Here is a 13,704-nt window from a genome sequence, read left to right on the forward strand (position 1 = left end):
AACAACGAGATTGAGTAATTTTAGGAAATAACTTAGGAGAATTTCAAGAGATTGAGTAATTTTAGGAAATAACTTAGGAGAATTTCAAAAATATGGAGAGAGTACTTACTCTATTCTTATTTACTTGCATCACTTACTTTATTGAGTTGTTTCAATTTACTTACAACACCATCTTTATTAGATATTTTCTCGATCTCTCTCCTCATTAGATCTCGATCCATCTCTCTCTCTCTCTCTCTCTCTCTCTCTCTCTCTCTCTCTCTCTCCCTCCCTCCCTCCCTCCCTCCCTCTCCCTCTCTCCCCTCACCTAAATTATTGCGCCTCCCTCCTTTACAAGTAAATCGAAATGGACAATATAATACAGCAACATATATGTGTTTTGGAAACTTATAATAACTTCAAAAGAAAGTACTTCCTCCATTTCCTTAAATGCAATAATTTTTAGTTTTGTTAGTTTCAAATTAAATACAACAAATTCTTTCTTTCCATTTATGATATGGTATGTCGACATGAAATTATTAACATGTCCCTCATTAAAAGTTAGAACCTCATATTATATACCCTAATTGATTATTAACAAAATTAATCTAACCTTTATTACATTAACCTCTTCCATCTATCACACATTCTCTCTCTCTTTTTCTACCATCTACCCCACCCTCTATATCATCTTCAACGACCACTATTTTGCATCTAATAATTTCCAATACTAACTTCCACCATCAACCACCACCTCCTCCACCCTTATCAACCTAACCACCGCCACGAGCCTCGCAACCACCAATTCGATCTCTTCCCAAATTTCACCGTCTCAACAAGATCTCCTCCCAACCACCACTAATTCCATCTTCTCAACGACCAACGCCACCACGAACAAATATCATTTCTTCATCTTCTCTTCCCAAATTTCACCGTCTCAACAAGATCTCCTCCCAACCACCACTAATTCCATCTTCTCAACGACCAACGCCACCACGAACAAATATCATTTCTTCATCTCCCTCTCTTTGGTCTCTTCACCATCACATCTCTTCTTCTCTTTTTCCGGTTGATTTGGGGTTTTGAACTTCGATGGCTAGGGTTGTGGTTTGCGACTTGTGGTGATGTTTTTAGGGCTATTTGGTGTATTTTGGTGGTGTAAGTTGTGAATTTGGGGTTTGGTGGCGGATTTCGATGGTACTAGTGGTGAATTTGCGGTTATTTGGTAGATATTGGTGGTGTTAGTGGTGAAGTTGGGGGTTTGGTGGTGGATTTCAATAGTGTTGGTAGAATTTAGATGGTGGTGGTAGGCGTTTGCATTTCGACGGTGCTAGTGGTGTTGGTGGTGCCTTGATGGTGGTGGCGGTGTCTCGCTAGTTGTGGATTAGGTGGTGGTGGCATTAGGTGGTAGTGGTGTTTGATTAAGCTCATTAATTTCCCTCATTTTTGTTTATCAATCCTAAAGAAATTCTACCTAAAAATCTTGGAAAAAGTATTAGTTACATTTAAAAAGAAACGGGTGAAGCATAAAGAATTCCAAGTTTCTCATCTACTTTAGAGCCAAGTAATGAGATGAGTCATAAGTTACTCGCAAGTCATTCCAGATATTAACCAAATTTTGGCCAACATGCCTTATCAGGCCGTAGCTCACGAATAGTCTTCACACTCCACTATAGAAAGTTAGGAAGTCGGGGACCAATCTAAAGAAAAAGATCGAAATGGTGACGAAGGAAGGGACCAGGAAAGAAAAAGAAATTGTGTAGTAGACACAGACAGCACAAGTTATAAAAAAAAAAGCTTCTTCAATAATGCATGAGTTTTTATTTTTCTTCACATACGATAAAAAATGAATATAACAACTTATAGCAACTAACATGTAACATGCAACATGTAACAGACCTCCAGGTCAGGTTGAGGGACCAGGAAGCAGGAAGAAGAGCACAAGACAGAAGCCAAGTAGCCAACTTATTAGAGTAGTACAAATTTGTTAAGATCCAAAGCCACAGCTGGGGCCCACAAACAAAGTAACGTCCCCTTTTTTGCCACTTTCTCTTTCTTTACCTGCCTCAATTTTCTCTTTCCACGCTTCCACTACCACTAGAAAGCCAAATAAAAAGAAGAGATACTGAAACAAAACAAAAGTCGAAAAAGGAAAAAAAAAAAAAAATTTTTGAAATGAATGAATAAAAAGAAACAATCTACTTTATCTGATTTTTATTAATTTATTCTTTTCTTTTACATAAAATTTTAGAAAAAATAATATTGTGGAACATAAAATAAAAAAAAAACTATAATTTTATATTAAAATTGATTATATGTGTGATGAAAAATTAATGTTCTCATTCTAAAAATTGAAATAAAAGAAATGAGTAAATTAATACTCTCTCCGTCTAAAATATAGTTCTCATTTCCTTTTTTTTTTAACGATAATATATGCAACTAGAATCTAGGAGGGATAATAAAGATTTTTTGTATATTCAAATAAATGTTGTATGGAAAAAGATGATTTTAGGAGAAAGAATAGAGAATAATTGGTGAAAGAACATTAATTGAAACATTTAAGTTGAATAAACAAAGGAAAAAAAATTCAAGATCAAATAAATGATGGGACACGGTTTTTCTAGACAAATTACGAAAAAATGAAGAATTAAATATGAAAATAAAAACTATATTTTGGAACATCCAAAATCTAAATGAGAACTTTATTTTGAGACGGATGAAATAAGAAATATCCCAAAAAAATATAAATAAACTAATAAGAACGGAGGGAGTAACTGACAAAAACACAAAGGCAGAAATAGAGGGAGTTTCAAGTTTGCATGTGAATAAACCATGTCATCTCAACGATGTGGTGAACACGATGATTTTTCTGAGGTCCCACTTTCTTTGTCCATGTGGCCCTCGTGTGCCCCTCCCCACCCTACCCCCACTTTCCTTGCCTTCTGTTTCCTTCTCTCTTCTTTTCTTTTTTATTCTAGCTATAAAAAAACAAAACAGCACTCACGTGTCGCATGTGATCCTTCTCCTGTTCTCCATCACCAAAACTACATTATTCATCCAGATATACCATATATGCTTTTTAACTCATTGCTCAATTCTAGCTCGACGAAAGAACAAGAAGCAAAAGATAACCAGGGTGTACTTAGAGCAACTTTAATGGTTGTTATAAAGAGTTTGATGGTAATTATTTAGAATTCTTAACAACTAAACTAAGGTGTATAACTATCTATGACATTGTATACAAAAATGACGACTTGAACATAGATCCATCGGACCATCTGTAGCACCTATGGTAAAAGAGATCCGATGAGAAGGAAATAACATCCCCCATACCTATTGTGCTCTCCCTCAATTAATTATAGTACTTTGGTAATATCATACCATAGGCGAGATAGTATGCAAATAATATCATTTAAATTATACTAGTATGCCACAACCATTTCACCACCACAATTGAGTTCTATGGGACATTGCTTGAGTAACCTACCGGGTAGACTACCCGCTACTAATAGACGTTAAAATATTAGTATTTAAGTCTAGTTGGATTCCACTATCATAATTACCTCAACCTTATATTATGGGGTGGGTAATCTACCCGGTGGGTTAACCAAGTTTTTTCCGAGTTCCATGCTCTCTTGTTCCTAATTCACACAAAGGCTATGCTATCTAATTATGACGATTCTCTAATTAATAGTTTTTTACTAAATAGAAATTATGATACTTCATTTGAATACTTCATCACATTATACAAAATGGTCGAGTCTGACACTCGGACACTAATGTCGAGTGAACACTTGTACCTTACAAATTTATTCACTATCTAAATTAAAGGTAACATCTACGTTTAAACCTCAAAATTGATCTATATCAAGACATAGTAAAAGAGGCTATTAATTAGATAGATAATGACGGATTCTTCAAACCCACCATCAGTTCTCAAAGTTCCAACATCACCATCATGATTCATGACATGAGTAGCAAAATTTGTAACTAAAATTGGATTAAAATATGATAACATCAAATTTTGCAAGTACATATCAAATTCTATGAGCAACCTATATATTGAACAATTACTTCCCACAACTTTGCGTTTTCGATTTCAATTAGTGCAAAATCTCACTTACACTATCATTATAATAAAATAAAATAAAAAAAAAATTCCAAACAAAAATGTTCCCTTGAAAATAAAATACAATCAACATATGCAATTTTGCAAATTGGAATCCACCAAGACATATGTAATTTAATTTAATTAAATTAAATTAACCCAAAATAACCATAAACAATAATAAAGTAAAAAGTAATTTAACGGGGGCAAAAAAAATTAAAAATAAAAAAAACAAGAGTACTGATATGATGATAATGAGAGGAACAGAAAATCGAAACTATTTTTCTTCTTAAATAATTACCTTCATCATCAATAAAATTGAAAACATGTTGATCATCTTGATCATGATAGCAGGAGCAGCATTGATGATGAAATCCAAATCAAGAATCAGATCTAGGCACAGAATTAGGCTTTCTGCAAAGTATCATATGCATCGGGGTAAAAATACCAGTTTCACCACCACGTGTAAGATAATCAGCAGTTTTGAAAAGCATATCATGAACATCCACCGTTCCTTTAGGAGCTACACCAATAGCAGCCAACACAGTAACAACAATGTGATTCCTCCAGTAAGCAATTCTCCCCATCTTTAATCGATCCCACCATGGCTGTGCTGGTGGTGCTGCTAAATCTAACTCTTTCACCACTTCAAACCCTACTTTCTTCGCAGCTTCAGCGATTTCATTATACGCTCTTAGACCAGGCAACGCATCTCCTCTCTCGATCCCTTGGATAACTTCACGATGTTCACTACTCTCGTTAACGTATTTATCAGTGGTAACCCACTCGTAGGAAACGTAGAGAGATCCAGGCTTTAAAACACGGATGATCTCGGCGTATACGTCTTCTAACTTGGGTGCATGGCAGGTAGCTTCAATGGAATAAGCTCCGTCAAAGGTGTTGTCTTCAAACGGCATCTCAAGGAAATTACCACATACAACCTCGCAAAGTGAATCTAACCCGGCTTTCTTGTTGTGCATCTTTGCGCGCTTTACTTGGTATTCGTTGATTGTGATTCCAGTCACATTAGCGCGTGAATGTGCGGCGATTGCGCGCATAGGACCGCCAACGCCGCAACCAACGTCGAGGATTTTCTTTCCAGGACCAACTTTAATCAGATCTACAGCCATTTCTTCGTGTAGACGTGTTGCATCACGGTGAGATTTACCGGGGATAGAAGGGGAAAAATGGAAGCTTTGACCCCAACCCCACTCGTAAATATCGGTAACGAGGTTGTAAAAAGTGTCGACGAAATCAGGGACTTTTTCGGCTGTTTCGATCTCTTTGGGTCGGCGGAAAAAGGACCAGTATTGGTGGTATTTGTCTTGGATCTTTTCGGCGGAGATTGATCCACCGGAAAGATCCACGGCCCGTTTACCCTTTTGTTCGGCTGGGCCGTGGATACAGACGAACCAGTAGAGGCCTACGAAGAGGAGGCCCACTGTACAAATTAATGTCAAGGAATCCATGCTTGTGTTTGATGGCGTTTTTGGAGAGAGAGAGAGAAAAGAGGGGAGAGGGGAGAAGAAGAGGAAGACTATGTTATAGGAAGAGGAACGTGAAGGGTTTAAACTTTTAAGGCTTAAGTGTGTGTTTTTCTAATTTCTTTTTTTTTTAAAAAAAAAAAAGGAAGAGAAAAATTCTATGTGTCTCTTTGGTTTTGTGATTGGAGTTTCTGACCACTTTTTCTTTATTTAGAGGTTTTTGGACTTTCCTGGTTTTTTTTTTTTTTTTTTCTCTTTTGTTTGAGATCTGTTTCCTTTATCAATGGAGTTCAATTTTTTATCCTTTTTTTCCTAATCAATTTTCATTTCTGAATTTTGAATCTTCCGATATCTTGAGTTGACAACTTTTAATTAGTTTTCAAAAATAAAATATAAAATTTTTAGTTTGTTCTCTTTTGTTTGAGATTTCCTTTACTCTTGGGCCTTGTTTAATTGTATATGGGAAGTCATATTTTTTAGGAAATTATTTTTTTCATGTATTTGAAATTCCTGGGAAGTGTAAAAATTGTGTTTGGTTGATAATGGGAAGTAGAACTTCCTATGGGAAGCTCTACTTACTTAGGGGGACCTAGGGAAGTAACTTCCTCCATTTTGGAGGAAATAGAACTTCCTAAGAAGTGCAAATTCCCATGATTTTGCCAACCAAACAACTTCATATACTTCTACTTTCTAGGAATTTGCAGTTCTCATGATTTGTTTTGTCAACCAAACAAGGCCATTGGAGTTTATTGTTTCTTTTATGTTAATCATTTTATATGTCTAAAATTTGAATCTTCGACTATCATGAGTTGTGAACTTTTAATTAGTTTTCGAAAATAAAAAATAAAATTTATTGGCTTATCAAAGTTCTATTCAATATATTTTTACTAATTTATTCAACAAATTATACTAATCAACCCCTCAAAAAAATTATGCTGATACAAGTTACAAAAATAAATGTGAACAAAAGTTTCCATGAGTTTTGAAAAGTGTAAATGGTCGAAATCTGCATAATATAATTGAAAAAAAAAACTACTATATATAAATTACATAGTAAAATTTCTAAGATAATATTCAAATTTTAGTTCAACCTTGTAGTTAATATAAGGTACACTTTTATGAAATTTATTTTAACCATAAATATTTACAATTACATTTTTATTTACTTTTATCAATATTTTTTTAGAGTAGTTGATGATCAAAGTTCAAACTCAAAATAAATATTGTATATCTCTATTATATAAGTCAAGGGGGGAGCTATGGTGTCCCCTCTTGAAAATATTTATATACCCTTAATCTCACAAAAAATAATAAAGAAAATATCTTCTTAATTCTTTCCTCATTTACACATATGGTAATAAAGAAAGTTTTACATGACCAAAAAGTATACATAAAAATGTGTAAAAGGAAAATCACAATTGAAAATATAAATTGATGACTAAATCAATTTTCAAACAATTATAAAAATAGATTCACAAAGATTCTTACAATCTAAATTTTCAGTTGCAATAACGATTTCAAATAACATGCATTAACAACCAATAAAAGAATTAAGAAACTTAATTAGAGAATATTCATTTTTTATTTTTTTGGGGATTGCAATAATTAGTTGGGATATAAATAATTAAAGATATAAACATACATCATGAGATAATATCATATTGTACTCCCTCCGTTTCCTAAAGATCTTCCCACTTACTGTTCCTACAGATACCAAGGAAAATCAAGTTGTGTGGGGCATGGTATGAGTAAAGTATTAGGAGAGAGAAAGGGGTTAAGATAAATAAACAAATAAAAAGGGGTTAAAGTAGGAGAGAGAAAGGGAGTAAAATTGAATTAATAATGTAATGGTGGACCATATGATAGTGACATGAGAGGGTAAATAGGTAAATTTGTTTTGCCAAATAAGGAATAAAGCAAAAGTGGGAAGATCTTTTGGAAACACCCTTAAACGGAAAGTGGGAAGATCTTTAGGAAACGGAGGGAGTAACTTATAATTTTTATTGAAGCATTGTACTAATCACCATAGTATGCCTCAAAACATCTATTATCCAGTGAAATTAAATTGTACTACTACTCATAAAATATGCCTACAAGATATATGTATTTTGAAATAAAGAAATAACATAATCTAGATCATTGTTTAAAAGGATAGTTGTTGAATATTCTACCAAATACAAGATAACGTATCCTACATCGACTTAGTCCTTTCTGGAAAACATTACTCTTTACACAAGAAATGCAAATAAAAAATCATAATGCTCATCAATATTCACCATAAATATTTGAGTTAGTTTTTTAACACTTTTTGATGTTACTATTAATATTGATATACTGTCGCATGCATCGCGTGCATATATTGCTAGTATATTACTAGTTTAAGGCTCGTGCATAAAATGTACGGGATGCTAATTATTTGAGTTTATTTTCAAAAAAAGTTTAAATAGTATTAATGTGACATACTTAAAACAAAAAAAGTCATACATAATTATAAAAAAATGTAGTTATCGTATAATATGCAACAAAGTATATTATAAAACAATTGTGAGTGACTATATGAACACATCAAAAGACAAACTAAGCACATAAATTAAAAGTTTTCATAATACTTATTACACATACTGAAATACTTCATTATACACTATATTTGTTGTAATATTTGAGTTCACACGCTCTTTATCACATATTAAAATATATTCAAACCCTTTTTGCTTGTAATTCTTGGTACATATATAGAATTGTCCGTGCGTGGTTGAATACTGGCCGAGGGAGATATAATCCTCATGAGTTAGAGACTGTCCTTGACTTAATATCTCGTCATTGCAAACATACAACCAAGAAAAACTGCCTTCTCTGGAATGTGATCTGGAACTTCGTTGCGTCTTATGGTGTAAGTGTCATCCTGGGAATGAGAACTTTGTCCCGCACATTACTGTCGGATACAGCAACAACCTTAATAATGCGATTGGCAAGATACTTGACAACTAACTCGGTACCATTACATAGCCCAGAAGTTTGGTCGATATTCCTTATGAGCATCACCGGTTCCCCTACCTTCAATCATATATTATGATCTGGCAATACCCTGTTGATCGTATTTATAAATTTAGTAGAGTATATCACATGAACTCCGAAATTCTCTTCCTCAACTGAAATTGCATCTGAACTCATATATGTTCAATCTTTACCTGGCAAGCGAGACAATACGTGTTTATTAATCATGTCAGGAATTTAATTAGTTGGACTAAGAATAACTTTTTCTTGAAAATATTTTGCTTTCCAAATGTGATCCTCTAGGTCCGGATATGTACTCTCGACTATTGCAGAAATAAAGTCATTCTTCCACATATCAATGACTCATAAGGAATTTATATATCGGCTTCACCGTAATTTGGTTCACCAACTTTGCCGTCTCCAATGTTTAAAATACACTATGAGAATTCCCTAATTTCATCCACATTCGAGTTATCGGAACCTGTTCTTAGACGCATATTTTTCGTTAATTCTAGCACACGACAAAAAATCTCATAAGTAAGAATTGTTGATTGCTGATAAGACAATATCTTGTCTGGTTGCTTTGGAAATGACAAGCAATATTTGTCTTAATGAATCACCAACGAAGTGCACATGGAGTTTTTTGTTTTACAAATTGAAGATCTTAATAAGTTTTTTCTAAAATCATGGTGATGAATATTAACTTGTGTATCAAAATTTTATAATTATGTATTGAGATTATTTTAAAGACTTCTGACCCGTGTGTTGAGTGGTTGATATAGTCATTGTAAAGGCTGATCACGTGACCCACCATTTTTTCAAAAAGAGTTGATTGAAATAGTCTTTGCACTATATATTGCTTCCCTTAGAGTCTCATATAAAATCACAATCCTGAGCACCACCACTAACACTCAACCATACACCCGCTTATGCTCCCACTTATCCCGTTCATCCTCTCTCTTCTCTTCTTGCACCATTGCTGCACCATATTTGGTCACCCACTGACCATTGTCCACTTAACCGTGATGTTAATTTTAGTCCCAAAGATTTTTTGTTTTGTAAATTTAAGATTTTATGTTATTTCCCCTAAAACGAGGGTGGAAATATTTGCCTATTAATGTATAAAAGTGACATTATTAAATTTAGGAATATAAAAAATAAATATATACATAAAATTTCGAAAAAAGATAGATTTTAATTTGCTATTAACCATGTACAGGTTTTCTAAAGCATAAGTTGTTAGCTATAGCAAATAAATGGTTGAATTCATGATTATTTACTTATTGGCGCATTCTAATCTTTAATGTTGTTAGCTTTGCTTGTTCAGAGTCTTAAATGCACACATTTGTTCATCAACTTTTTGTAATATGCCTAACAAATTAAATGGATTATTCAGGCATATCTTATACAATATTATTAACACATACGGAGTATTAAGATAAAATTGTACTAAAATTATCATTTTTTGGACCTTCAAAAGAAAGTGAATGGATATTCTAGAGAAGGAAGAATATTTTTTACATATTACCATCAATGTCAATGACTATAGTCAATGCTTTTAAACTTTAAGAATTCCATGAGAACAACTCTATCTACATTTCAAAACTAATAACTCGTAATTTTTATTTTATGATATTGCATTGAGAGTAATTTAACTGGCTTATGACCCATATATTGTACAACTATGATTTTCGTAAATTAGGTTTGATTTCTTAAAATTTTTGTTCAATACTTTTAAATTGACAATATGAAACACTTTTTACATATTACCATCAATGTCATTGACAATAGTTAGTGCTTTTAGACTATAACGCTTCAGGAGAATAGTTCTATTTAAAATTTAAAACTAATAGCGTGTGATTTACTCCCTTCGTTTCCTACAGATCTTCCTTGTTACTGTTCCTACAGATACCAGTGTTTTTCAGTGCCAGTGTTTTTCCGCCGATATGACTCCCGCAAACTCCCTCGTGGATTTCTTCAATTATTGTTGTGGCCTCGTAGGCCATTACACACCTTAGGAGAGGGAGTGAGAAGCCCTTTTTATATAACTGGCCTTGGAAGATGCAGTACCAGGGCGAGTATTTCTTAAGCTTCTTGGCCGCCATCTTATCCTCGGGGAGGTACCTACCAGCTTATAAGTCAGTATGTTGTCGTACCATTCTACGCTCTACCTGATGGTGTTTATGGTGGGTGGGGGGTTGTCGATGCTCTTCTCCACCAATGTTTCCACCATCACGCTCCTCTTCTTGTCGCTGTAACTAGAGCTTGCCAGCTTAGATAAGGCATTTGCCGCCATGTTCTCCTCTCTCGGTACTAACTTGACCTCGAAGCTCTGCAATCCGGCCGTCATGCTTTTGATCTTGCACATATATTTTTGCATGACGGGCTCTCGTGCTTCATATGTGCCTTCGATCTGACTTGATATTAGCTGGGAGTCTGTGATCATCATAATCTTCTTGGCACCAGCCGCAATGCTCAGACTTAGTCCGGCCATGGCTGCTTCGTATTCTGCCTTGTTATTGGATGCCTTGAAACTGAACCGGACGACATATTCAAATATTTCCTCTTCTGGGGATGTCATCACCACTTCTGCCCCTGCTCCACTTTGCGCAGCTGAGTCGTCAACCGCTATGTGCTAGATGCCGGCTGGATTCGATGTTTTCCTGTAGGTTGTTTTGACGATGAAATCCGCCAATGCTTGGGCCTTAATGGCAGTGCGAGGCCAGTACTCAATGTAAAATTCTGATAGTTCGATGGCCGTGTGAAGGACCTTTTCTAGAGGCTGATTAGTGAGGATCTGGACGGTATGTGAGTCAAAGTATGGTCTTAACTTTCTTACCGCGATGAGTACGACATATGCCATCTTCTCCAACAACTCATACCGTTGTTCCGCCCCGGCTAGGACATGGCTTATGAAATATATGGGGCTTTGCTGCCCCTGCCTCTCTACCAGTAATACTGCTGCTACCATCTTCTCAGACACTGAGACGTATAATTGCAGCTTGTCCCCGATTTCTGGTTGGGTTATCATTGGCAACTTCTTGAAGCGCTCCTTGACCCCCTCGAAAGCCTGTCTCTGCTCATCCCCCCATTCGAACTTCTTATTACCCCTAAGGACTTTGGAGAACGGCAATGCTGTTTCGACCGGCTTAGAAACGAACCTAGTGAGGGCTGCCATTCTACCTGGCATCTTTTGGATGTCTGTCGTTGATGGCCTTAATCTTGTCGGGGTTGGCGTCTATTCCCCGCTCGCTCACCATGAAGCCTAGGAATTTCTCGGACCTGACCCCTAATACACACTTCTTAGGGTTCAGCTTCATCTGGTGTTGCCGGAGTGTGGCGAAGGTTTCCCCCCAGATCGACGATATGCCCCTCTTCTGTGAGGCTTTTCACAATGCTGTCGTCGACGTATACCTCTACATTTCGGCCTTTTTGATGCTCGAAGATTTTGTCTACCAGCTTTTGATAAGTAGCGCCGGCATTCTTGAGTACGAAGGGCACTGCCTTGTAGGCGTACAATCCTGCATTTGTGATAAACACCGCTTTGTTTCTATCAAATTCTAGCAAGCTGATCTGATGATATCCGGAGTAGGCATCCATAAAACTTAGCAGGGCGTGACCGCTAGTGGAGTGTACTAGCTGGTCAATCCTGGGCAAGGGATAGCAATCCTTGGGGCAGGCCTTGTTGAGGTCGGTGAAGTCTACGCACATCCGCCATGACCCATTGGTTTTCCTTACCATCACCACGTTGGCCAGCCATTCCGGATAATCACACGGCTCGATGAAATACGCCACTTGCAGTTTATCAACCTCTTCCTTGATTGCCACATTCTTTTCTCAAGAGAAGATCCTCTTCTTTTGCTTTACCGATCTGACGTCCTTGTTAACATTCAGCCGGTGGACCATAAATGCTGGGTCAATTCCCAACATCTCATTTGCAGGGAAGGAGAATATGTTGGCATGATCTCGCAAGAGGCTTATCAAGTTGATCTTGACCTCAGCCGCCAAGTCTGCCCCGATCTTCACCGTTCTTTCCGACCTTTCCAGCTCAAGGCTTACTTCTTCTGTCTCACCTTCCGGGCTAGGCCGCCGCAGGTCTGCCGAACTTCCCTCAAAGTTCTCCATTGACAGATCTCTCTTGGCTTTGTTTTTTGTCCTGCGCCTTTTCCTTTCCGACGGTGGCGACTCTGCCGGTCACTTGTGATCCCAATTTCTGAGAGCGGTCAGGTAGCAAGCCCTTGTTGATTCTTGATTTCCTCTAAGCCTCTCCGGCTTTCCTTCGTTTGACGTATAAATCATCGTCAAGTGGTAAGTGGAAACTACTGCTTGCGCATCATGGATCAAAGATCACCCAATGATGGTCTTGTATGCTGCCAGGACGTCGACAACGAGGAACTCCACCATCATGTTCCTGGAATGGGATCCTTCTCCCAGTTTCACTGCTAATTTAACAGTTTCTTCTGGGACGACAGATGCCCCTGTAAAACCGATTACTGGGTACGACACCGGCTTCAGGCATGTTGCTTCGAGGCCCATCTTCTCGAATGTCTCTTTGTACAGGATGTTGGCGGAACTTCCGCCATCCGCTAGTATGCGAAGGACCATTGCCGTTGATATTTGCAGAGATACTACCAAGGGGTCATCATGGGGGTAGATGATTCCCTTAGCGTCCTCTGACGTAAAAGCTACGGACGGTATGGTCGGGGGTGACAGACATTGCCTGGTATTGTGATACTTTACTTGGTGCCTTACTTCTTTCAGGCTAGCTTTGGCACCATGTATGCTTCCACCCCGTGTCGGCCCTCCCGAGATAACATGGATTTCGGTGATCCGGTCTTTCACCGACTTCCTGTTGCCGTTTTCATCCTTTCTGGACGGAGACTTTCGGTCAACTCTTGCCTGGTACTGGGTGAAGTAGCCTCTTCGTATGAGATCTTCTATCCCGTCTTTCAGGTCCTTACAGTCATTTGTCACGTGACCATAGTCCCTATGGAACTCACACCACTTCGATTCATCCCGGCCATTGTAGTACATTTTTCTGGGCCTTTGCCACTTGTCGTCCTTTTTGTGCAGCTCAAATATCTCTTCCCTAGATATTGTTAGAGGGGTGTAATTGCGGTACTGATCGGGTCGCCCTTC

General features: G+C 37.0%; 1 protein-coding gene across 1 annotated transcript; it reads right to left on the reverse strand.

Moving 5' to 3' along the window:
- Positions 1 to 4,214: 4,214 nt before the first annotated feature.
- LOC104884507 (24-methylenesterol C-methyltransferase 2) lies at positions 4,215 to 5,733 on the reverse strand. Its single transcript, XM_010669170.4, has one exon. It carries the CDS (start codon positions 5,554 to 5,556, stop codon positions 4,468 to 4,470), a length of 1,089 nt encoding a protein of 362 aa, XP_010667472.1. The 5' UTR covers positions 5,557 to 5,733; the 3' UTR covers positions 4,215 to 4,467.
- Between the last annotated feature and the right edge of the window lie 7,971 nt (positions 5,734 to 13,704).

Source organism: Beta vulgaris, chromosome 1, assembly GCF_026745355.1.
Source record: "Beta vulgaris subsp. vulgaris cultivar EL10 chromosome 1, EL10.2, whole genome shotgun sequence".
In the NCBI taxonomy this organism is placed as follows: Eukaryota; Viridiplantae; Streptophyta; class Magnoliopsida; order Caryophyllales; family Amaranthaceae; genus Beta; species Beta vulgaris.

What these genes read in the sequence shown, in the direction of transcription:
- LOC104884507 (XM_010669170.4), bottom strand. Translation starts at nt 5,556, where the DNA reads ATGGATTCCTTGACATTAATTTGTACAGTGGGCCTCCTCTTCGTAGGC.